Source organism: Protopterus annectens, chromosome 8.part0 (assembly GCF_019279795.1).
Source record: "Protopterus annectens isolate FY-2018-M chromosome 8.part0, PAN1.0, whole genome shotgun sequence".
NCBI classification, from domain to species: Eukaryota; Metazoa; Chordata; order Ceratodontiformes; family Protopteridae; genus Protopterus; species Protopterus annectens.
This window is the reverse complement of record NC_056741.1, coordinates 1,991,729,445-1,991,757,189: the sequence shown is the minus strand read 5'-3', so window position 1 is coordinate 1,991,757,189 and position 27,745 is coordinate 1,991,729,445. Positions and strand designations below refer to the sequence as shown.

Genomic DNA, 27,745 nt, shown 5'->3' with positions numbered 1-27,745 from the left:
GGAGTGGACACAGTAGAAAAAACCCTGTGGAGGTCCATGGAAGGACTTATTGGAATTTAGAGAAAGTAAAGTTGTGTACACTTATCATAAATGTAGATGTTCGAATGTATTCACTGTTTCAGTCATTACATTTGGGTAATCTGCTGGCAGGTTGCCCTCAGTCGGCCTGAATTCCAAAGTCTTGGGTCCTGTGTTGGTTGCTGTCTCCTATTCCATGACGTCAGGTCGTCAGGGGTATAAAACATGCAGCCGACACCATTTTCTTCAGTTTTTCTTGCCCCCGATGCCAGGTGCCCCCAAAAAGGTAGCAATATTCTAAATATATATATATATATATATATATATATATATATATATATATATACACACACACACATATATACATGCATCAATATAAACTTTACCTTCATCTACAAGCAAATACACCACATAGGTTGTAGAAGATAGAGAAGGATATATAAACTGTAGAATGACAGGGGGATGGCGGGAGGGTAACCTGGACTGCAACAGTGAATACACTCGAACATCTACATTTATGGTAAAGGTACACAACTGTACTATGTTCTTCGTGTTTCACTGTTGCAGTCATTATATTTGGGTAGAATCCCACAGCTATGGTTGGGAGGCTGGAGCTAAACAGCATTAGGTGAGGCTATAAGGCCCTGCAGCACTGCAGTGGCAAAGCCTGCTTTGGACTTAGAGTAGAAAGGCAACCTCTAGAATGTCCTTGGTTGGTACTCCTCTGAGAAAGGCTGATGAAGTAGCTGTAGCCCTGATTTCTTGCACTAAGAGGTTGAGAGGTATGATCACAACTGATTTAGGCAGGCCACACACACACACACACACACACACACACACACACACACACACACACACACACACACACACACACACACACACACACAAAAAGGTAACAATTCCAGACAAATATTTTTTTTCTTATTTAGTCCTTATTCAATAATACATATTCATATATATTATTGTAAATATTTTATTTTGTTTATATATGCATATACATATGCGTTTTTTAAGATGCTATATTTAGTTTATGAATGCATCATATGAAGCCAACAAAAGAAAAACAATTTTTATATATCAAATAGCTACACTATTAATATTGGCAAGAATTGGGTGTTACTATGAATGGTAGCCTACACATATGACAATTGTATATATGACTTTTTTGATGCTGAGCATTTGATACGTATTATTATTTATTAAATCATATGTTCAAGGGTTAGAACCATATATACAAAGGAGAGCTATATATGTTTTACCTATTTAGTTAGCGACACATTTATACAATGTTTATTTTAAAATTTTAATGTGTTGCTTTTTGTTTTAATTAATGTAATTAATTAATTTATATCCCGCCTTTTTTAGTATTTAAATGTGCTTTTATATGTAAGAAAGTTATCTGAAGAAGCGTAGCCCTGCACTACGCGAAAGCGCTCATCATTTTTTTTAATAAATTGGAGTTCGTTTTATACAGTGTCTGCCATTTGGATTGTCTGTGTCAAGAGAAGGATTTATACATCGTGGTTGGTTATCTCACTATCTCACTATCATTTCTCCGTTTTTTTGGTGAGAAATCCTTTCAGTGGAGAGTTTGCCTTCCTTCTTGCACATTCGGTTTCTCCTTTTTTTGTTGGCTACTCTCCGCACACGATGGAAATTGCTGCTACACCATCTAATATTCATCTGGAGTCGAGGGATGCATCAGCACTTTGGACTGGGCTCTTAGTACAGGAGTCTAACCCTTTATTGTCTCTAGATCTTAGTAATGCACTGGGATTGGCTCAACCTCAAGAATCTGGTGAGAATTTGACTGATTTTTATGCCTTATTGAAAAACTTAGAAAATAATATGTACCAAATACAGCATTACTCATGGCAGAGATTACACTTAGATGCGTGTCTGCATTTCAGAGTTGTCCCCAGAGGCATGCGGATATTTTGCATGCCCACATATGGGGACTCACATCCCTTGCTACTGAAGCAGTGGCAAGATCTCAACATTGAACTTGGTTTTAGTTATGCAAGACTAATGCTTAAATATTTTCAACCTTTGGAAACCGAGTTACGAGATAAAACCGATGCCATCTATGAAGACATAACAGAACGTTTTAACTCTGAATATTGTGTTAATAAGGTATGTCATGTTTTCGAACAAGTTAAAGCGTTTAGTGACAGACTTAAAGTTACCAAACAGCGCAAGCTGATTAGGGATCATAATGACGTTCTAAAAGGCCAAGTGTTCGTTTGGCCGAGGTCCCAATTAACTCAAGTATCCACTTCCAATCAGTTACCTAGACAACGTAGCACTGTTAGCAATGTTAATGAAGTTACGCCTCCGACCTATTCATCCTTGATGCCTCCTAACAGTGCAGCTACCTCTGGTCAGATTGAGATTCCATTGGCCAGTGTCATAGATTCAGATAATCATGATTGTCTTAATACTGACACACCTCCTCCTAACCAGGAGGCACTACAGCATAATCAAGCCATTCGTGCACTAGGAGCTGTGCCTAAAACCATTGTATCGGCAAATAATGCAGCGGTACCTTTTTTACCTTATCACAAGAAGTTGACACAATGGGAGCGAGGGCGTTCCAACAGCCGAGGGTATCGGAAGAGGAAGCTTTCCGAAGAAAGGACTGCACAGAACAGGAGAACCAGGTATTGACTTCTCTGGTTTTCAACCGTTCTGATTTTGTGTTGGACAATTCGACTATTACTCTCCTAAACAGGGGACTTAACTTTATTCCTGCCTCTCCGGCTGTTCTTACAGAGACTCTGATCGACCTGAGACTTTTTTGTCGACAATTATGTTTGAAACTATATGTTTCAGACATGAATGGCAGCTCCAGTGTTGACATCTCATCTATACCCTTCAGGAATAAAAGCACCTTTTTACCGCCTGTGCCTCCACCAGTGGAGTGTTTCCTTAAACTCTGTGAAAAAGATTATTATTCTCTGTTCTCAGAAGTAAGAAAGGGAGATTTTATAAACTTACCTACTCAGAGTCTAGGTCTCTGACCAGTTTAAAAACTAATTCATCAATAGTTGTAAAACCGGCAGACAAGGGGGGGGGGGGTGTTGTGATTTTGAATACTTCTGAATATATTGATAACATGAACAACATGCTATCTGATAGCACTACATATAAAAATATAGATCATCATGAAATATTACATATAGTACAGACTGTAAATGACACTCTGCAAGACCTTCTGATATGTCGACAGATAAGTGTAGAGACCTTTGAATATTTATCTATACAACATCCTGTGATACCCATTATTAAAGGAATACCCAAAATTCACAAACAGGTCCACCCCATACCCATGAGACCGATTGTATCGGGAGATGGTTGGGTAACCTCACACATATCTGTCTTCCTAGAAAGCATCCTGCGACCAGTAGTGAATAAATTTTCATCCATTTTAAAGGATACACATCGCTTGCTGGATACTTTGCAGTCTATACAACTCAACATTCCAACCTCACAATACTTTCTTATTACACTTGATGTAGAAAGCTTATTTACCTCGATTCCCAATGAGGTTGGTGTACAATATATTAGAGAGCTACTAACAAAGGAAACATCATTCACTAACGCTAGGAACATACTGATCTGTCAGTTATTGGATATCATTCTGACAAATAATGTTTTCTCCTTTGGCGATATGTACTATTTGCAACAATGGGGGGGTAGCCATGGGCACCCCCTGTGCCAATACATACGCCAACCTTGTAGTGTATTGGTGGGAGAAATTATATCTATTTAATCACGAACAGTTTAAGTCAGTAAGATACTATAAGCGTTTTGTGGATGATATACTTATCATCTGGGAGGGACCCATTGACATGTTTGATACTTTTTTAAGAGTATTTGCAAACCACTACTAATTTCCTTAGGTTCACTAAAGAGTATTCACCCAAGGAGATACACTTCTTGGACGTTACCCTTAGGTTAAAAGATAGTGGGACCGTTACGTCCTCACTATACAGGAAACCTGTCTGGAAGAATGCTTTATTGACATACGATAGTATGCATCCCAGGCATACTTTCCAAGGTATAGTGAGAAGTCAATTTATTAGGATTTCTAGGCTATGTGATGAACCTGATGTTTTAAGAAAGGAAGCTGACTTCTTGGAAACTCTGTTTATGAGCAGAGGATATTGTTCCAAGATGGTTAGGGATATGAGGAAAGATGTCTTGGGTGACATACATCCTGTACATGCGGGTCCAAAAGTACATGTTCAGAGAGCAACAACACACCTAGGAGTTGATAGGACCAGGAATAGAGAAGACAAGATTAACTATATAATGAGATACACTAGTGACGTTAATAATATACGGCAGGTTATTTCTAATAACTGGCATATTCTCACCATGCATACACATATAAAAGACATTATAGGTAGCAAACCCAGATTTCAATACAGGAATAGTGATAACTTAAAATTGATTTTATGTAAAGACCATGGTGTCTCTATTGATAACAGCAAAATACTAATGAGTAAGTTGTCGACACAAGGTACTTACCCGTGTCATCGTTGTAATAGATGTAACTATATTTCTAAATCACAGATGTTCATACATCCTTGTATGGACTATACCTTTCACCCTGGCTTTTATGCCAACTGTAATAGTACCAACTTAGTTTATTTAGCTAATTGTATGATATGTCCAGCATTCTACGTAGGTCTCACGAAAAGGAGACTACGTGATTGCATATACAATCATCTCTATGACATTCGTAAGAGAGATGATAGTAATGCGTTAGCAAGACATATTATGGATTGTCCGACTCATAGTTTTAGTTTTAGAGTACTGCAATTGGTTCAATACAATAAACGAGGGGGTAATGCAGACAATGAATTAGCCCTTGCTGAACTACATTGGATAATGAAGTTAGCAGCATATCTACCCCCTGGTATAAATAACTATATTTCTATCAAACCAATACTAGTGGGGAGGAAATGAATTAATATTTCATTTATATAGTTTTACATGAAACATGTGGGAAAAAAAAATTTATATACATATTTTCATTTTATTTTTAATCATGCACCCTATATATATATACTATTTTTGCTGTTTGTCAAATAGGAACACTTAGTATGCTTTTTCTTGTATATTTTATATAATGGTTAGGCTATTCATTTCTGTGTCTAAAGAGACCAGGATTAATTTCCTTTATCCATATATTTAGTAATCTACTAATGACCTAACAATGATAGTAATATATACATTTTATATCTTATATTAGAGTAGAGCTTTAGTCATTTGGTGGACATGTAATAATACCTTCCACTTTGATGTCATATTCGGCATGCATATGTATGATGTTACCATGGAAGCTTGGTTTTGGCTTTAATGTTTAGTATTTGTGAGGCTATGAGCTTCTTAATGTTTATATTTAAATAGTGTATTAAACCTTTGCCAACGGAGTGGTACACATATTTTGTGTCTCACTCTCATATGAACATTTATATTTAATACTATATATAAATTGAAATACATATCCATATATATTATTGTAAATATTTTATTTTGTTTATATATGCATATACATATGCGTTTTTTAAGATGCTATATTTAGTTTATGAATGCATCATATGAAGCCAACAAAAGAAAACATTTTTTTATGTATCAAATAGCTACACTATTAACATTGGCAAGAATTGGGTGTTACTATGAATGGTAGCCTACACATATGACAATTGTATATATGACTTTTTTGATGCTGAGCATTTGATACGTATTATTATTATTTATTAAATCATATGTTCAAGGGTTAGAACCATATATACAAAGGAGAGCTATATATGTTTTACCTATTTAGTTAGCGACACATTTATACAATGTTTATTTTAAAATTTTAATGTGTTGCTTTTTGTTTTAGTGTTAATGTTTCTAATGTAAGCCAACACTTTTGATTGATGAACAATATTTGCTGCATATATATTCTATGAGTTTAGCAGTGAATATGTTAATACATCAACAACCTGATTGTTTAATTAATGTAATTAATTAATTTATATCCCGCCTTTTTTAGTATTTAAATGTGCTTTTATATGTAAGAAAGTTATCTGAAGAAGCGTAGCCCTGCACTACGCGAAAGCGCTCAACATTTCTTTTAATAAATTGGAGTTCGTTTTATACAGTGTCTGCCATTTGGATTGTCTGTGTCAAGAGAAGGATTTATACATCGTGGTTGGTTATCTCACTATCTCACTATAATTTCTCCGTTTTTTGGTGAGAAATCCTTTCAGTGGAGAGTTTGCCTTCCTTCTTGCACCTTATTCAATAATATTAGCATTACAGTTTTGACAAATTAAACTTGACTCAACTCAGAGATCATTATTTCTACCTAGGGCAAAATAAGTGAAATATCTATTTAACATTTGTTTACTGAGTAGGTGGACTTGTTGAATGACTTTTAGCCATCACCTGGGTTAAAAAAGTGCAAAACACACATACTGTAAGGTGTATTTATAACATAGGTACAGAATATGTAAAGTACGGACATAACAGAAGACAAAGTATGACTATGACTAGAGCAGCACATGACATAAAATAGACCATGCTGAATTGGCTGGATGAATAAATGCATACAGGACAGCAATGATTCTAAAGGTAAGGAATTTAAGAAGCAAGTGAGAAATAAAGTAAATATCTAAAAATAAGTAGCAGAGAATTAATAAACATTGTTCTACACAACCTAGATTATCTGAACAGAGCAAACATCTGGACTCATATTAATTATGGGGGTCTAGTCAAAGCAATGCCATCTTATTATACCAAAATTGTAGGATTTTTAGGAACAGGTAGAAAGAGGACGGTGTTCCATACAGCTTAAATAACTTATGGAAAGCCCTTTCTGTGCAGCTGAGTGTGAAGAGCAGCCTTTGAAGAGAGCTGGTGCTGTCTCCTGTGTTACGTAGGGGTAAAATCTCTGCTGTTGACAAAATCAACTTCCACCCAATTTCCAGCACTACCAGACCACATAACTTATAGTAAAAGCTTGTGGACAACTTCTCGTCGTATTAATATAGAGTTATACAGCAAATGACAGCCCAGATCCCGTCCTACTTTTTACAGCTGTTTGAACATGCTCAACTTAAGATTACTTTGCTACAGTGAAGTTAAGATGAACTTTCACATTCTGGATAATCTGTGTATTTTGCAATGATTCTATGCTTTTACTTTTTCCTGGTCCCTGGGCTAATATGCTCACAGTTAACAAATAGAAACAAATGGAGGTGGAAGACATAAAACCCCTCACCTCTCAACTGTCAAGTTTTTCTCAGAATGTCCACATTTTTGCCTAATATTTTTGGTCTAATCCTGATAAAATGCTTGGTTTTCTGGCAAATCACCGAGGACTGAAATAACTAAATAATAACATACATTTCAACTTCAGACTTCATATCCTTCAAAAAAATGAATGCTAACAAAAATCCTGTTAATCTTGCAATTTTGTACGTTTGTAAGAGCAATATTCAAAATCTGTCCATATTTTGGGGCTTTGTCCAGACTTCTTGAGCTAAGAAGTTAAGGTATGGTACCACCACAAGCGCACAACTACTGCTTTCTGATGGATTACTCCATTAAAGAGGAACAAGAAACCAACAACTGATAAATGTCAGGAGAGAAAACTACAATCAAAAGCAAAAAAAAAAAAAAAAAATACAAACAGGATAACCAGAGGGTGGTTACATCCTATTAAAAGACTGACCAAGTGGCAATATGTCCTTAATATAATGATTGGGTACTATGCGTCATATAACTATGTAATGAAATCCATAACAGGCTAGTCATGAGCTAGCATAACAACCTGCTCAAACTATTTTTTTTAAGCATGACAACCAGCGTTTGGGTTTGTATTAGTCATTGCACAGTTCTCAGAAAAGTGACACATCAGAAAAAAAACAAACTGCTACATCAAGCAGTTATTATTTACAAAAAAGGAGAAGTGTTATCATTAACTATAAATATATAAATATATATATATGTATATATATATATATATATATATATATATATACACACACGCACACATACACACATATATACACATCTACATATATATATATATATATATATATATATATATATATATATATATATATATATATACACACACACACACACATGAAATTTTGCATATATACATACTAGAGTACATGGTAATAGTTTTCCATCTTACTCACAAACACTGGCTAATCTACAATGTATGTACTGTACTTGTGTACTATGTATGTATTCTACCTATGTTCCAAACTTCAGCTGTACACCACAAATCTATTAATTACCTTTATTTTTAAATTAATATTTTTTGCTTGTTCTCTCTACTGTAACTGTTGATGTGCCGCATACCACTGTAAAAACATGTCTTTTGTAATTTGTGTGTATACTGATCATGTCTAACTAAATATATCTGTAATTTTTCTTTGTGGAGCTATTCTCCCCGGGCCTCTGCTGAAAAAGGGTCTTTTCGTCTCAGTCTGACACCCCCGGTTAACAAATGTAAAATAAAATAAATAAATATCTGCTTTCCAGGTAAGTGAAGCAGTGTTTCTCAGAACCTTTTCAGCCATGACAAGCAACATGGGCAACAAGGGTGTTAAGCGTAACGGAAATATACATGTAGACAAGTCTGCAGTATCCAGCAAACTAGCAGGTTTTTTGGAAGGTGGTGGGGAAAAAACAGCAAACAGAATGAACTCACACAAAACTCCACAAAGAAAAAAGCAACAGGTCCAGATGAAGACTGATCCCTGGTCTGTGGTAATGAGTGGAATATCTCAACTATTGAGCCACTGTGTTGGCCCATCATCGGACAAGTGGGTCCAAATCACCACAAAATAAATTACAGAAGAAATTTAACCGCATCACAGATATGTCACTTCCATAATACCACTGTAAGCAAAGAATCAACTTCTTCTGGACCATTAAAAACTGATCCAGGAATGAACTTACCTGACCCACTGTAAGACGAAGAGGATGGTGTGCGCTTGGAAAAACTCTTGACTGCCAGGCTCTGCCCTCTCTGTTTTCTGCGCCACGCTGTCCGACATTTTGAATCTATGCTCTGTTTAATCCTGTACCAGTCAGATTCTGTGATAGCAAACTTGTAGAAAAGGTGACCTAAAATAAAGAACAAAATAGAATGAAACATCTCAAAAACATTATGTTCTCCAGCAGTCTACATTGTATTTTTCCTGAATACCAAAGTAAAAAAGGAAACATTATAAAACAGTTATGTTGTATTTAGTATAACTTTTAAATAATAGTTACTTTGTATTTAGTTTATTTATTTATTTACATTTGTTGACCGGGAATGTCCGACTGGACACAGGTCCATTTTCAGTGGAGGCCTGGGGAGAAAAGCTCAACAAATTAAAATATCACAGACATAGTTACAGATAAAGAATCCTAGCAATTAAAATATTACAAACATAGTTACAGATGAAGAACATAGTACATTCAGCAGATAACTAGCATCTGTTCCATCACAAAGTCATAGCAGATATTAACAATTGTTACAATAAGAAGTTACTGCCGTATAATAAATAGATAGGCATGGAAGTATCACAGCTTGCTGTCATCAAAGGTAGTTTGTGGGGTGGAAGAGAGGTAGATGGAGTGGGAGAGGTTAGAGGGGAGAGTTACAAGGGCATAACCAGCATGTTTTTAGGTGCGCTTTAAGTAAAGCGTTGAAGTGAGTGCATGATGGTACAGAGGTTATTGTGGGGGGGGGGGGGTTCCATAATTTGGCTATAGTGCTGGAGAATAGTGCTTCTCCAGTAGTGTTACTGGCTCTAGTAACCTGTAATTGATTTTTGTTGCTGGATCGTAGTGGTCTGGTGGTGAGACAGGGTTGGAGAAGATACTGGAGGGATGGGACCTTTAGAGGATGGTTTACTAGTTTGTGGGCGAGTGCGTGTTGATACTATTGAAGGAGGTGAGGGAGTTCTAGCCAGCCTAGTTCAGTAAGTGAGAGACAGTGGTGACTGGAGTAGGATGCCCCGGTGGAGAATTTGGCGATTTTGTTGTAGCAGGTCTCGAGTTTATTTAGATCACATTGCCTTAGGTTGTATATATTGGAGAGGCATAAAGTAGGGTGGAGATAAGGTGCGAATTTGCAACTGAAATCCTAGCTGCTTTGGTGAGGAGTTGCTTATTTCTGTATAAGGCTCCTAATTTTTTGTGGACTTTTTTATGGTCATGGATATGTGAATGTCAAATTTGAGATTGCTGTCTATTTCAACTCCTAGCAATTTGGTGTGATCTGTTGGATGGATAGTGGTCTTGTCTTTTGCTGTGATGTTAAAGTGAGAGTTGTTTTGAGTATGTTTGGTGGGTTCGAGGATGAGGAGTTTAGTTTTGTTTGGGTTGAGTATTAACTGGGCATCGGATAGCCAAGTTTCAACAGAGGAAAAGGCATTGTGTGTGATATTTTGTAGTTCGGGTAGGGACTGGGCTGAGCAGATTATGGTTGAGTCATCTGCATATTGTATGAGTGCGCCATGTTTGGTGGCAGAGGCTAGAATATTGGTGAAAACAGAGAAGAGTAGGGGTCCAAGGATAGATCCTTGGGGAAAGTACATTTGTGTACCTACCATAAATGTAGATGTTCGAGTGTATTCACTATTGCAGTCATTACTCTTACTCTTGGGTTATCCGGCTGGCAGGCTACTCGCAGTTGGCCTGAATTCCAAAGTCTTGGTCCGATATCGGTTGCTGTCGCCTCTTCCCTGACGTCCGTGCGCCAGGGGTATAAAAGATGCAGCTGACGCCGTTTTCTTCAGTTTTTCTTGCCCCAGATGTCAGGTGCCCCCAAAAGGGTAGGCTAAATAAATTATGCCAATAAACATGCATGCACTACATTTCCTTAATCTACAAGCAAATACACCACACAGGTTGTATAGAATAGAAAATTACAGATAAGACCCAGCAAAAGAAAGGGGGATGGTGGGAGGGTAACCTGGACTGCAACAGTGAATACACTCAAACATCTACATTTATGGTAGGTACACAACTGTACTATGTTCATCGTGTTTCACTGTTGCAGTCATTACTCTTGGGTTGAATCCCAAAGCTGAGGATGGGTGGCTGGGCTAAATAGTATTAGGAGAGGCTACGAGGCCCTGCAGAACTGCAGTGGCAAAGCCTGCTCTGGATTTAGAGTACAGAGGTAAGTGGTAGTGCTTTGTAAAAGTGCACTGAACTCCAAGTTGCAGCCTCTAAGATGTCTTTGGTTGGTACTCCTCTGAGGAAAGCTGCTGAAGTGGCTGCTGCTCTGGTTGAATGTGGCCTAATGCCCAAAGGCACTGATTTGCCATGCTGTGAGTAGCAGAAACGAATGCAATGGCCTATCCATTTTGAAACTCTGTTTTGAGATAGCCTTTCCTTGTGATCCTGCAGCATATGCCACTAAAAGTTGCTCAGTCTTTCTGAAAGCTTTAGTTCTGTTCAAGTAGAAGCGTAGCTGTCTGTGTATGTCCAAAGAATGCAGAAGTCTCTCACCCTTGTTCTGTGGGTTTGGATAAAAGGTAGACAAGTGAATGGTTTGGTTAAGGGCCACACTGGACACCACCTTAGGCATAAATGTCGGGTTCACCCTCAGAGAAACCCTGTCTGGATGGAAAATGATAAATGGTTCCACAGCCATGAGTGCCTGTAACTCCGAGACTCGTCTTGCAGAGGTTATTGCTAGGAGCAGAGCTGTTTTCCAGTATAAAAACTTTTATATCAGTTGTTGAGGCTGGCTCAAAAGGAGGCAGTGTTGAGTTTTTCCAAACCATAACTGAGGTCCCATGCAGGTATTGGTGCTCTCCTTGGAGGTCTTATGTTTTTGGCCCCGCTGAGGTACTGCCTTATTAAAGGATGAGAAAAGATAGGTGGTTCCGTATTGTAATGGGCAGAAATGGCAGAGGCATGAATTTTAATTGATGAAAAGGATAGGCCTTTGTCCAGCATCTCAGTTAAGTATTGTAAAATCTGAGGAATATTTAGTACAAACGTGTCAATTCCTTGTGCCTGGTTCTAAGCACAGAATCTCTTCCATTTTTCTGCATAAGATTTTCTGGTACTGGACCTCCTGGCCTCCAAAATAACATCCATCACAGCTTTGGAGAGAGGAGTGTTCTGAATGGCTACATTATCCGCCATGCTGCCAGATTTAAGGTCCTGAGTTGGCTGTGCAGGATCTGATTGTTTTGTTGGGTCAGTAAGTGAGAAATTTGAGGCAATGCCCAGGCTGGACCTTGAGACAAGTTCTTTAGGATTGGGTACCAGTGCTGGCATGGCCAGTCTTGGGCAATCAGTATCATTTTTGTCTTCTCTTGTCTGACCTTTAGGAGTACCTTGGGGAGGACAGGCAGTGGAGGAAAGGCATATACTGTTAGGTTTTTCCATCTGAAGGATAAGGCATCCACTTTCCATGCTTGCTTGTGATAAGCCCTTGTGCAGAATCTCTGTAGTTAGCAGTTGTGAGGGGAGACAAATAGATCTATGTCTGGGCATCCCCATTTCCTTGTTATCATGCTTATGACTTGTGGATCCAGTTTCCACTCATGGGGATCCATGAGGTTTCTGCTTAGTTCGTCTGCCAGAGTATTTATTTTTCCTGGCAGGAATTGTGCTTGCAGGTGAACTTGATAAGTCAATGCTGTGTCCCACAAAGTCATGGCTTGTCTGCAGAGGGGGTAGGAATGTCTGCCTCCCTGCTTGTTTATGTACCATGACTGTAGTATTGTCCGTCTTTATCAGTAGTTGTCCTGGATGAAGTAGATCCTTGAAAGCTGTCAGGGCATTCTGTACAGCTAGCATCTCTTTTTGATTGATATAAAGATGCATCTGGCTTGCGGGCCATGTGCCCTGAATACATTTTCCTGCCATGTGGACCCCCCAGACATAATCTGATGCATCCGTTGTTAGTGTCTGCCTGGCTGTGGGTAAAGTGAATGACTGTACCTTGTTGTGGTGACAGGCCTGTGCCCACCATTAAAACTCCTGTTGCAGGCAGGGAATGAGGGCAATTAATGTTTCCAGGCTGTGGCAATGTTGAGTCCAAACACTTTTTAGATACCATTGTAGTTTCCTCATATGCAGTTTGGCATATGGAATTAGCAGAATGCAGGATGCCATGAAGCCCAAAGCCTGCAGAATTTTTCTTGCAGATAACTGCGTCTTTGTTGCCAATATTTTGAAGTAAGAAGTCAGTTGCCTTTGTTTGTCTGGCGTGAGATAAGCCATCTGGGCAATTGTATTTAAGCTCGCACCCAGGAATATTATCTCTTGAGAGGGTACTAGTTTTGATTTCTTTTCGCTTACTGTGTACACTAGGCAAATTAGTAATCTTTTTTTACAAACGCCAGATGCTTTAGTAGAATGTCCTTGTTCTCTGCTTGAATAAGGCAGTCATCCAAGTAAGGATATATTTGAATTCCTCTTTGTCTGCAAAATGCAATTACTGGTGCCAGGCATTTTGTGAAGACCCTGGGCGCAGTAGAAAAGGGCAGTGCAGAGAATTGGTAGTGCATTGAGCCAGCTATGAATATGAGGTTTCTTCTGTAAGATTGTCTGACTGGGACATGCAGGTATGCCTCTTTTAGGTCCAAAGTTACAAACCAAGCCTTCTTGCCCAGCATGGGCAGTAGCTGCTGCAGAGTCAACATTTTGAATTTTGGAACGTCCAGAAATGTGTTTAGAATAGACAGGTCCAGTATTGGTCTCCAGGCTTTGTCCTTTCTGGGTACCAAGAAAAGTCTCGAGTAAAATCCTTGTCCCTGCTCTTGCTGTGGTACTCGCTGAATGGCCCTCATGTCCATGAGGGATGAAACTTGCTTTTGTGCCTCTGCCCATTGATTGTGTGGCAGGTCTGGCATACCTTTTGCCCTTGGCAGGGTGTGAAAGTGGAACCTGTAGCCCTGAGACATTATGTTCAAGACCCATTTGTCCTGGGTGATCATGTGCCAATTTTGTGAAAAAAGTGCTAGTTTTCCCCCTAAGGGGGCAGCCAAAAGATATGTGCTTGGTTCTGGCAGAGGAAAGTCATTGGGACTATTGTATGGCTGTGATTTGTTTTCTCTGCTTTTGGAGGTAGAAGCACCCCATTGTTTAGGCCTGTATGAGACTTGGGGCTGGGATCTGCCTCTGGGGCATCTGTATCTGCCTCTTTGTCGCCTGTCTGACACTGGAAAGGACCAATTCTTTGTAGGCCAGTTCCTGCTAAATCTGGGTGGCTGTACCTGTAAGAAATCCTTAACTGTGTGCATAGATTTCGCTTTGTCCTCCATTTTCTTCAACACCTCTTCTGCTTTAACACCAAACAAAGTATCATGCTGTAATGGAGCATCTAATAATTTGCTTTAACATGATCCGGCAGGTTCTGTTCCTTTAACCAAGCATGTCGCCTAATGACAGAACCCGTAACAGCAGCCCTGCAAGAGGCCTCCAGAAAATCAAAACCACATTGCAAAGTATGCTTTCCCACTTGTTCAGTTGCATGCAATAAATCCTGCATTTCTTTGTTTTCTGCACCTTCAGGATTTGTTAACATTTTCTGTTTAAGCAGTGACAATAAGTATTGCTGATATTTAAGCATATGACATTGACAATTTAAAGCCCTCACAGTCAAGGTAGCAGAAGTGTAAACTTTTTTCCCTCATCTGTCCAGTGCCCTTGAATCCCTATCAGAGGGGATAAGGTTTTTTGCAGTGGAAGCCTTGACCCCTTTGGGACCCTGAGAAATAGTTTCTGGGTCAGCAGCAGGGTTTTTATAAAGAAATTTATGTGAATCTGGAACCCTGTAATATCTGTCTGGCTTAACAGGTGCAGGGGGTAAAGAGTCAGGGGACAGGCCGGACTCTGAAAATACATCATCTACAATGTCTAAAACAGGAGGGATAGCAAGAGGCCTGTGCTGCGGTAGTAAAAGACAATCTCTAAGCCTTTTCTTAGATTCTGAGTAGTCTTGGCTCTCCCAGTGGAAGTGCTCCCTCATGGTATGCAGGGTTTCCCCAAAAGAATAATCCTCAGGAGGGGAGGCTGAAGGGATACATTCTCCAGCATCGGAATTCTCATAAGGAGGGAGAGAGTATTCTTGGTCAGAAGAGAAGTCAGAGGAAATGGAAACCTGATCTGAAGATTCATATTCTGTCTCTTGTCTAGGCCTCTTCTCAGGAGGGGGGATGGGAACCCCTGATCAAAGTAATTAGGTCTTCGGCCATTTTGAGCATCTGTTTTTTAGGCATGGAGGCCTGTCCATGGGCTTGCTGCACTTGTTTCTTTGTCTTTAGTGGTGCTTTAGTCTTTGCCTTTGAAGCTGTAGTCGGTTTTATATATAACTGTGTAGGCCTGAAAACACCCCTCAGAAGCTGATGCCTGCTCAGCGGCTCCAGACCCATCTGAGGGAATATTTTCCAAGTGTCCAATACCTTGAGTTTCCAGAGGCCTAGTCTGCTCCACGTGGGAGTCGGAAGCGGCCTGCGGCTCTGAGGTAGCGGGTGTCAGGGGCTGCCAAAGTGCCTCACTGAGAACCGGCAAACCGGCGACTGGCCTAGAAGAAGCCTCATTGTCAGTTTTGGACCTCGGATGCCTGTCCCTCTCCTTTTCCTTGCGTTTCTTGTGAATTGCAGTAGTCGGATGGCTATCCGACGACATTGTGTAATTAAATCTTCGGCCAAAATGCAAAATAGTACCGACGCTTAATAGTGCGTTGTTTAAATCTAGCACAAAATCTGCAATTAGCTACGTCGTGATCAGGGCCTAGGCAAGGAATACAATAAGAATGGAAGTCCTTATGAGGTATTTGCTTCCCACAAGAAATACAATTATTAACTTTTTCTGACTTCGGTCTGGAGCAAGAAAAAAGTTTCCCCAACGGGGTACTTACCTTTAAATGAAGACTTCCGATCTGAAATTCGAACACGGAAATCTCAGGAGTCGGCCGACCGGCAGTGAACTGCTTCTGCTTCGGGCACCGCACGGCAAGAAAGACTGGAGAAAATGGTGTCGGCTGCATTTTTTATACCCCTGGCGCACTGACGTCAGGGAAGAGGCGACAGCAACCGACGCAGGACCAAGACTTTGGAATTCAGGCCGACTGCGGGTAGCCTGCCAGCAGGATAACCCAAGAGTAATGACTGCAACAGTGAAACATGATGAACATCACCAACAGAGACAGGTAGTTGGGGATATATGCCATTTTGCCATACAACAGATTGCTGGCGGTCATACAGGTAACTTTGAAACCAGTTGGTGACTGACTGAAAGAAGGATAGGTTATTGAGTACAGAGATGCGTTGTTTGTGTGGGACCGTGTCAAATGCTTTAGATAGGTCTAGGAAAGTAGCAGAGGAGAGATGGCCATTGTTTTTATGATGAAGGACAGTGTTAGTAAAAGAGAGTAAGGCAGTGGTGGTGCTATGGTTTGGTCGGAAACCATGTTGAGTATTAGAAAGGAGGTTGTTAGTAAGGAGGTAGTCTGAGATTTGAGAGTGAATGCATCTCTCTAGTATTTTGGAGAGTGGAGACAGAATCACTATGGGGCAGTAGTTGGTTAGTTCTGTTGAGGGGCCGCCTTTGTGAAGGGGAATTATGTGTGATATTTTCCCAAAGTGTAGGGACGTAGCATTCTGACAGAGATTGGTTAATCAAGATTGACACTGGGTAGGCTAGGGCATCAGCTGCAATTTGTAGGAATTCACTTGAGAGGTTGTGTACTGCTAACTTTGTGGGTTTAAGTTTGGTTAAGAGTTTTCTTATGTTGGAGGTAGGAATGGGAGAAAATGAGAAGACTGTGGAGAGATTACTGGGTGAAGGTGTGGGTTGTAGGGGAGGGGGGGTTGTATTGTCTAGCTAGTGATAGTACAACTAGTGTTTGGCAATTAAACTGCTGAATGTCTTTAGAAAGAATGTGTAATTTCAGCTTGAACTTGAAGGATGTAGGCCCTTTGGTATCACAACCTGAATAAGTAGGTTTCAGAGTTGACAATTCATGAAATGGCAAATTAAACGTAAACAGTAACTCCCTTCTATGCACAGATGCAACCTGCATGCCATCGGCTTTCTCACTAGTAGTCTTCTTTCAGCTTTTCCCGGTTAAAGGTCGCCACAGCGAAACTCCGGTCTGCTAATGATTGGTAGTTGATTTTTACGTGCTGAGTTACCAGCCCTGACGCACAACCTTCAACGAAGGTACGTCCATTCATGCATGTCTCCACGCAGAAGACGCTCTAGCTGAGAATCGAACCGGACAGCGTCTTACTGTGAGGTGACAATGCTACCGCAGCACCACCACCGCGGGTCCCATTGGCTTTCTCACTACTGTCTTCAAACTCACAAATCAGTAGGGTTACACTCATTCATAGAGTTTTTTTCTAGAAAATCATTGTGCTTTTTTAAGCACATTTATCTAGTCTGTCAGTGCAAGGGTTGGATTTCTGGATTCCTAATCAGCATTTCAAAAACCTAGTTTGAAAATGTATCATGGCACTGAAGGGCCAAGCAAAAAAGAAATGAACAGAATACACAGTGGAAGTCTTCCATTCCTGAGGTGGAGGGAGGAGGCATGAATCTGCCCACGGTGTGCTTAACATTGTAACTAAAATGTGCACATATGAGTACATCTGATCAGAGGACATCACACACTGCCTTTATTGTACACCTCTGCTTCCATTAAATAAGGAGGGAAAGAACTTGAATGCTATATCATAATTCTCTGAACAAGACCCCTCAATCCACAAGAAAAAAATACACACTTACATATTAACAACCAAAAGTGTTCTACTGCCATCTAGTGGCAGAGTCATTACAGCATTTTGCTTACTGATTGGTGCAGTACAATAACAATTTAAAATATTTCTGCATTTATGTTAAGAATACTTTGCTCTGCTTAAACACATGATACTGTTTTATGTGAAATCGCCGTTACAATGCATGGATTGTTTATTGTTCCATGGTTATTTGATCTGTTCACTTTGACTAGTACCACTTAAAATGGGTTAAGTGCCCTCCATGACGAACTAGTAGAATGATTAAATGCTGTGCCATGCCCAGATGGCAGAATTAGTCAGACTATACAGTTGGTTTACTAAGACTGCTGGCTTGGAGTACAAGCAACTAACAATCACAGGAAATAGTAGTTACCTAAAGTATTACATAGGGAGCCAATATTTCAAAAATGCTAATCTGTTTTCATAAAAAGATTCAAAACTCAATGACATTTAAAAATATTATAATGAAGTATTATACAATGCCTTTTTTCTATGAAAAAGTATTTGATGCAGAAGTGTTCTAAAATGGGTTTCCTATTTATAATGCAAACAGGGCAAACATTTTCATCTTTAAAATATTACTCCGATTAAGCACACTGGACATTCAGTAAAAAAAATTAAGTCACAGAATTTGCTCCTTGCACACTCAGTGTTCTGAACACATCACATTTGCATGAATGTAGAAGAAAACCATTACCTTAATTTGCTCATCAACTACATTTAACTGTTCAAGTTCCTTTCATCCCTCCCTTTGTCCTCATTCCAGTATCAAGCCCTCCTGGATATCTTAGCAGGTTCACCTCTCTATTATCCATTCTAGAAGGTAAGAAGAAGCACCTTCACAGATCAAATAGTTAAGAAGAAACACCTTCACAGATCAAATAGTAAGTTGATTCAGACTGTTTCTTGTGTCTCCTCCTCCTCCTCACTTTGTTCCACTGGTTCAAGGTGGCCCCTTCACATCCCCCTGACATGACTCTGAGTAGTCATATCATATTCTATGTCTTTTCTGATCTCTACTATGAAGGGCTCCAGTTCTTCAAATATTTGGTCATATACTACCTTCTCTAGTGCATAAACCCTTCTGACTGCTTTCTTCTGAATTACTTCTAGATGCCCTTCATCTCTGTATTGTCTTCAAAACCATACACAGTACTCAAGGTATGGTGTTACAAAGGGACAGCAGCAAGTGAATACTACCCCTGTGGTTCTGGGGTCCAACACTCTGAGTATACAAAACTCAGCATTCTATTGGCTGCTGGTGCTGCCCTCAGTCTGCTTCTGGGGGTGGTGTTCACATATTATCAGTACTCTGAAACCCTCATTCAGCTCTGCCTCTGTTGCTTCCATTCAACCCCTACCCCAAGTGCAGTACGTTGCATCACTGTGTGCACTGGATCTCATCTGAACTTCTTCTGGCAACATGGTCATACTTTCCAAATACTTCCCTGGACCCCAGAAATAATCTTCCACTGATACAACTGTGCGTCACAAACAGGCAGATCCTTTTCATTATTCCCTTAGGTATGTCTGAAACAAAAAGTACAGGACCCAGAACTTACCCTTTCATACTCAAATAATCTTTTCCCCTATTCCTATCATTATCACCCACCTCACACCAACCCTCTGCACTCTACCCTTCAAATCATAGAGCAAGCCATTTCTGCAGCCTCAGCCCTTCTCCCAACACATCCAATTTCTATGTGGGAATAAGTCAAAGGTCTTGGCAAATCCAAGGTACAATCCAACAGTAATTCCTTATCATATTATGCAATCTGCAACCTACTTTTAAAACTAGATCAGATTCAACTGACAGCTCCTTTTGATCACAAAACCATGACGGTTGGTTGTTTAAACTGTCTTCTTCCAGGAAGGGAAAAAAACAGTTCCCTGCTTCTGGTACAAGGCTAACAGACCTTTGATTTTTTTTGCCAACAACCCCACAAGACAAGCCACCCCCCCCACCTCAAAAAGGTACCACATTTGTCATTTCTGACTCTTCAACAATTTCTCTACTGGTCAGTGAGCTGAACATCTCCATAAGGGAAATCCACCAGTACACTAGCCAGATTCCTAAAGATCCAGGAAGACAGTTTCCTGTGTTTATCCTTCCATATGGCAATCATGTCCTTTTCTACTTCCTTCTCCTCTACCTTGGTTACCACCTACTGTTCTTCCATTCTGTTCTACCTCTCTGTAACTAAAGCACTCTCCTCTCCTCTTCCTTCATGACATTGTTGGCTGCAACAACAGGCATAGCTGGCCTACTTTATTTACACAGACCACATTCCTACATCCATCCAATGAGAACAGAATGGAGTTGGTGTATGTTGTAACTTGCAGCCTGTGATCTGTCTATAAAGACTTGTGCCCCCACAGGCAACCGCAGCCTTGGCTGGCTTAGATCTAGCTGTATTCAACTGGACGTATAAGAGAATTTAAGTACCTTTTATCTGCACTTTTTTCAAATAATACAGTATTTAAATTGATTTAATTGTGTTGCATGAATATTAACTGAAGTGGAAGTTTTGACTCTGTTCTTCAGTTAGTGCTTGCTTGAATTTTATTGTCTGTTAGTAATTGCAGGTGTGGGGGTAGCCACATTCTTTGATATCCTGTCACTGCCTATTTAAGTGGTACAGTTTGAAATATTTTCTGCTTAAAAACCACAGCTTTGGCCGGCTAAGATCTAGCTGTATAAAAACGAAACTACAGAGCAAAACAATGAAGGGGCTCAAAGTGCTCACGCAAAGTCCCATATAACACCAAGCAGCAGTCACAGGCAAAAAAGCTGCTCCAACGTTGTAAAAGAGTAAAAAATAGGAGTTTATTATAAGACAGGGTAGCGCTTTCGCTAAATAGCTTCTTCAGCCCTATATAACAACAACCAACACCTAATCCATTTAAATACCTAAAAAGGCGCCATTCTGATAAAAGTTATTTAAAGGTATACATACCCTAACGGCAGAATACCATAATCACATAGAAATATATATAATCTAGTAAAAACAAGACCCTGCTTCAATGTTCACTATACAAAAATTGTATATGCAGGGGCTATAGGCATTAAGACAGCAGAAGTATAAATATATCCGGTCATAAATACATAATCAAAAAATACATACATAATGGGACAGGAAATTATGGCTGTCTTAGAATTCTTCAACTATGTCTAAATTTCCTCATTTTTAAAAGTGGACGTAATGGAACTTTACCATTAAGCCCTGGGCTAGCATCAGCTCGAAACCTGATTATCCAATGTGTCTCCCTTGCTTCTGTATAGTTCTTCGCATCACCCCTCCTACATGTCCTGTATATCTGTTCCAAAACCCTAAATTTAAAATGATGTTGCAGACCCTGTTCAGAAGTATGCTTAGCAAGTGCATTGTGTAGATGTACCTTTCTGGTATGGTATACGTGCTCGCGAATCCTGTCCCTTAAACAGCGATTCGTCTTACCGACGTAAAACGCTGGACAGGCTATACAGGTAGCTAAATACACCACGTCTTTGGACATACAATTCCCATGGACACGTATAGTGTATGGATCAAGGAAAGTGGGATGTACAAATACTGGATCTAACAGGATATATGAGCAAAAATTACAACTGTTGCACGGTGACATATAATATTCCTGGATAGATGAAGTGTGATGTCTAGACTGTGGATAACAAAGTAACCGTTTACGGTTCCTCTTGTTACGATAAATAAACTTAGGTCTGTCACCAGTGATCTCCTTGATCTTAGGATCCACTGACAAGACATGCCAGTGTTTGACAAAAATATCCTTGATAGGACCAATGTCCTTTGTAAAGGAAACTGGAAAGGCAATACGTTGGCATTGCCCAGTCAAATCAGTAGAAATATTACTTGCTGGGTCACTGTCGTCATAACAAGCAACCGCCCTATCTGAAAAATATGGCATAGCTCTAGTCATTCTTAAACTGGTGGCATTATTCATACCCTCCTCAATGTCCAATGTGCTATAACCCCGTTCTTTAAACCTATCTTTCAGATCACTAAGATCCAAATTGTAGGTGAACTCACTGGGTGTATACCTAGAAGTACGCATAGATTGACCACGAACAATGTTTTTATAAACAAACCCAGGGTGCATACTGTGACGATGCAAGAAGGTGTTCCTATGACAGGGCTTGCGATATAACCCAGTGTTGATCATACCGCATGCTAACTTCTCAACATAGATGTCCAAGAATGGAATTCGGATATCAGACCACTCCATAGTAAAATTCAAGAACTCTACAGCTGCATTAACCTCTCCATAGAATTGTGTAAGTTGTGCAGGTGTCCCCTTCCAAATCAGGAAGAGATCATCCACAAAACGCCTATAGAATGGTACACAATCCTGATACATCTTATTGCGGAACAGAAATCTGTACTCCCACTCAGCCATGACCAGATTGGCGTAGCTATTGGCACAAGATGTGCCCATAGCTACGCCATCCCTCTGAAGATAAAGTTGTCCCTGGAAGCAGAATACATTAGAATTCAAAACTGTCTCCAACAAACATAAGATGAGATCAATCTCTAAGCTAGGTGCTGTCATTGTTCTCCTCAAATATGTACCAACCATTTCTATGCCTAGGGCATTAGGTATCACCGTAAAAAGTGATTGGACGTCCATAGTGACCCATATGATGTCACTAATACTCATATCAGTCTTAACATATTGGTATAAATCCAGCAAAAACTGATTCGTATCTCTAAGAATATGGATGTTACTTTCTACCATGGGTCTAAGTTTACTCTCTACATAAATGGAGAGAGGTTCAGTGGACCACCCTCTCCCTGCCACTATAGGTCTCATCGGTGGATGGGTATGATTCTTATGAATCTTTGGAAGGCCTTGTATCATTGGTAACAGAGGATGTATAACAAAGAGGAACTCAAAAAGAGTCTGATCTATAACCTCATTGGTTAGCAGGTCTTTCAACAAAGACTGTATCCTAAGTATAATACCGTCAACTCTATCATCAGTAACAAGCTCATAACACTTCTCATCTCCCAGCATATGCTTCATATCATATTGATATCTATCGGTGTCAAAAATAACAATCCCTCCTCCCTTGTCCGCTGGACGTATAGTAATATCACTATTATGACGTAGCAAATCTAGTGCTCTCCTTTGATTAAAGGTAAGATTATACTTATATTTATGTTGAGTAGAATTATAGTCCTTGAACTTGTATAGCTCATCCTCAACCAACTTGCTATAGGCTGCAACTAAGGGATGTATAGGTGTGGTATGAATGTACTAGGTTTCCTTAGAGAATGAGTAGGTAAAGTATCCATGCCATTAAACTGTACCTTCAACGAAAGATTTCTAATAAATAACTTAAAATCCTTTAACGTATCTGCATAACTACTAAACGTAGTAGGTATAAAGGTAAGACCCCTTGATAAAACTTGTAATTCATCTGGGTTCAACACATAACTAGAAAGATTAAACACTAAGTTAGATGTTTCCCCTCCCACATTTTCTTGATATTCCGGTTGGGCTGTGTATCCGGAGAAAATTTCCTTTTCTGACGCCCTCTGCTGATAGACCGCGTCCTCACCTCTTTGGTGAAGGACCGAATTGGAAAAGGGTGTTTGCTATCAAACAGATGCATTGGGGTAGAGAGAGGGGATGCATTCCCAGTATCAATATCATTACTGTTAGAATTAGAGGAACCAACCTTGGTTACATTGGTAGTTTTCCTCCTAACTACAGGTACAAGTTGAGTACACCTTATTTCATCCAATACATTGGTATTAACATCAACTTTATCACTGTTAACTGGAACAACATCACCCACTGCTAAGTTGTCAGTGACTCCATTAGACCCACTAGGAATGACATTATTAACATTTTTAACAATGCTTGCTGTAGCCAAAACACTAATATCAGGTGCAGTCACATTATCAGAGCCAGTCACTTTCCCCGAAGGGGTTGAAATATTATGTCCAGTATCAGTTTGTGTATGCATACGGCCAATGGTTACATTATTCCTCGGCCACATAAAAATCTGGCCCATTTTAAAATCATTGCTGTCCCTTTGTAACTTGGCCCTCTTCTGATTAAGGATACGTCGCTCATACTGCAATACGTTATCTAGTAACAGTTCAAAAGCATTATCAACAGCTGAGGCAGGAAACAGCGTAAATTGCTACTTGTTGACTCTGTATTTCTTGCCTCAATGCTTCCTCTATTCCGCTGTTTAAGGGACAGGATTCACGAGCACGTATACCATACCAGAAAGGAACATCTACACAATGCACTTGCTAAGCATACTTCTGAACAGGGTCTGCAACATCATTTTAAATTTAGGGTTTTGGAACAGATATACAGGACATGTAGGAGGGGTGATGTGAAGAACTATACAGAAGCAAGGGAGACACATTGGATAATCAGGTTTCGAGCTGATGCTAGCCCAGGGCTTAATGGTAAAGTTCCATTACGTCCACTTTTAAAAATGAGGAAATTTAGACATAGTTGAAGAATTCTAAGACAGCCATAATTTCCTGTCCCATTATGTATGTATTTTTTGATTATGTATTTATGACCGGATATATTTATACTTCTGCTGTCTTAATGCCTATAGCCCCTGCATATACAATTTTTGTATAGTGAACATTGAAGCAGGGTCTTGTTTTTACTAGATTATATATATTTCTATGTGATTATGGTATTCTGCCGTTAGGGTATGTATACCTTTAAATAACTTTTATCAGAATGGCGCCTTTTTAGGTATTTAAATGGATTAGGTGTTGGTTGTTGTTATATAGGGCTGAAGAAGCTATTTAGCGAAAGCGCTACCCTGTCTTATAATAAACTCCTATTTTTTACTCTTTTACAACGTTGGAGCATTTTTTTTTGCCTGTGACTGCTGCTTGGTGTTATATGGGACTTTGCGTGAGCACTTTGAGCCCCTTCATTGTTTTGCTCTGTAGTTTCGTTTTTATAGTGTATTTATTTTGGCTGTTACAACAGAGCATTAACTCCCTACAAGCGGTTTCTTTACATTATTTATCTTTTGGCTTGTTCGGCTTGGACGGAGGCATGATTGAGGGGGCACAGCAACAGATTGAGCTACCTTACACGATACGTGATCGTCAGGAGGAACCGGTGATGTCACGTCCGGTTTCTGTTCGCATGGTTGACTGCTTGCGAGCGGAATACAATCCGCTGGATGCGTTTTCTGTAGAAGAGAACTCTATGCCTATTACGGACAGTGCAGTTTTTAATAGAGAAGACTTGCGCCTGGCAGTTGAGAAGTTGGAATTTGATCTTTTTAAAATGAAACGTATGCAGACACAACGCCAGCATTTCGAGGTCTGCATACAACGCCGTTTGGTCCCAAGAGGTCTCAGGGTTTTAAAGATGCCGACCACAGCAACCTTATACCCTGAACTGCTTTTTGAATGGCAGCAGCTAAATATTGAGGTAAGCCTCAATTATATGAGGTTGATGAATAGGTTTTTTACACCTATAGAGGAAGCATTGAGGCAAGAAATACAGAGTCAACAAGTAGCAATTTACGCTAAGTTTCCTGCCTCAGCTGTTGATAATGCTTTTGAACTGTTACTAGATAACGTATTGCAGTATGAGCGACGTATCCTTAATCAGAAGAGGGCCAAGTTACAAAGGGACAGCAATGATTTTAAAATGGGCCAGATTTTTATGTGGCCGAGGAATAATGTAACCATTGGCCGTATGCATACACAAACTGATACTGGACATAATATTTCAACCCCTTCGGGGAAAGTGACTGGCTCTGATAATGTGACTGCACCTGATATTAGTGTTTTGGCTACAGCAAGCATTGTTAAAAATGTTAATAATGTCATTCCTAGTGGGTCTAATGGAGTCACTGACAACTTAGCAGTGGGTGATGTTGTTCCAGTTAACAGTGATAAAGTTGATGTTAATACCAATGTATTGGATGAAATAAGGTGTACTCAACTTGAACCTGTAGTTAGGAGGAAAACTACCAATGTAACCAAGGTTGGTTCCTCTAATTCTAACAGTAATGATATTGATACTGGGAATGCATCCCCTCTCTCTACCCCAATGCATCTGTTTGATAGCAAACACCCTTTTCCAATTCGGTCCTTCACCAAAGAGGTGAGGACGCGGTCTATCAGCAGAGGGCGTCAGAAAAGGAAATTTTCTCCGGATACACAGCCCAACCGGAATATCAAGAAAATGTGGGAGGGGAAACATCTAACTTAGTGTTTAATCTTTCTAGTTATGTGTTGAACCCAGATGAATTACAAGTTTTATCAAGGGGTCTTACCTTTATACCTACTACGTTTAGTAGTTATGCAGATACGTTAAAGGATTTTAAGTTATTTATTAGAAATCTTTCGTTGAAGGTACAGTTTAATGGCATGGATTAGCAACAGATTGAGCTACCTTACACGTGATCGCAGGAGGAACCGGTGATGTCAACAGATTGTAAGCATGGTTGACTGCTTGCCTGAATACAATCCGCTGGTCTGCTGTAGAAGGTTCTAGTCCACCCGCTGTGTTGGAGGTAAGCCTTCTAGCTTAGTTTTGTTTCATATAACTAGCCACTAGTTTCAGCACTCAAATCTGTTTCTTTGAACCAGCACTTGTTCAGAACTCATTGTAAGCACTACATAAGCTGCAAATTACTACAGCACTCAACTCTCCTCACTTGTCTAGAGGAAAGCATTTTAGTACTTGATAAATAAGCACCTATCCAGGCATGTCTAAGTGTCAGCTCCTAGTGATTTCTCCTGTCTACCTGATGAATCTGGGCATCTTGGGCAATGAAATGCCATGTACACAGACCCTCTCCCACTCACCCAACACTACAACCTGTAAGATGCACTTATATAGCCAAACTGGAAAAGCTCTTCACCCAAGACTGGACTAGAAGAGGGCAAGAAAAGGTAAACACTTGCACCACACCAACTCATCCATAGTGCCGAAAAGTACATTTGTACCTACCAAAACTAGATAGGACCCAAAATTTCTCATCCTAACATTGCGGTAGTCGCTGCCTGCCGAATATAAAGTGTTGTGGTCAGGCATTGTAAAAATTTAAGTCAGTACTAATGGCATGACCGTCACCACACTTTCTTGCCCCAGATGCCAAAACCTGAAAAGTAAGTTAACCAAAAGAAAAGGTAACAACCTGAACCAATTAGTAGAAAATACCAATATAACCAAATGGCAAATTTAACTCACCTAAACACTAACACAAGGAGCAAAGATCTTGATGCAACACTGTGGATCCTCGAACACTCAAGAGTAGGTAGTACACAAACTGTACTATGTTTTTTCCACATTGCTGCAGTCCTAACTATAGGGTAGAATCCCAAAGCAGGGTAAGGAGGCTGGCAAATCATAAGGACCCAAGATTACAACATGCCTTAACATAGCCTGCAAACCAGCCCTAGATTATAGAGAGTAAAAGGGGATAATGCTTAAGAAAGTATGCTGAATCTTCAATAGCTGCTCAAATATCATTGCTAGGAAACCTAGAAATGCTGCTGAATGGCATAGCCCTAGTGGAATGAGCCCAATCCCAGTTGGAATTCCTTGCCATGATGGGAATAACAAAATGCAATGCTAACAAATCCACCTAGAATAGTTTGTTTTGACACAGGTTGCACTCGAACAAAGCGAAAGAAATAAACAACTGCTGAGACTGCCTAAAATCCTATAGCTAAATAAGAACGCAATTGCCTGTGACATCTAAAGTGTGCAAAATCTTTTCACCTTTATTTTGTGAGACTGTAACAATAGGCAATAATAGTTTGGTTTAAAGCCACACTAGAAACCACCTTAGGCATAAAGGAAGGATTATAAGAATGATACCCTATCCTTATGAAAAATCAAAAAGGCTCCACTGCCATAAGGGCCTACAATTCAGAAACCTTTGCAAGTAATATAAAAACAGTCTTCCTGACAAG

The 27,745-nt window shown here is 39.8% G+C and overlaps 1 protein-coding gene across 3 annotated transcripts in view; it reads right to left on the bottom strand.

The window, feature by feature from the left end:
* The window catches only part of LOC122809794 (BTG3 associated nuclear protein), a 1,260,844-nt gene that overhangs the window by 686,078 nt on the left and 547,021 nt on the right, over window positions 1-27,745 (bottom strand). For all 3 annotated transcript variants that reach the window (XM_044081537.1, XM_044081535.1, XM_044081536.1), the window contains exon 8: window positions 8,995-9,162. In XM_044081537.1, coding sequence (XP_043937472.1) covers window positions 8,995-9,162 — 168 coding nt within the window. The remainder of the gene's footprint in view (window positions 1-8,994; window positions 9,163-27,745) is intronic.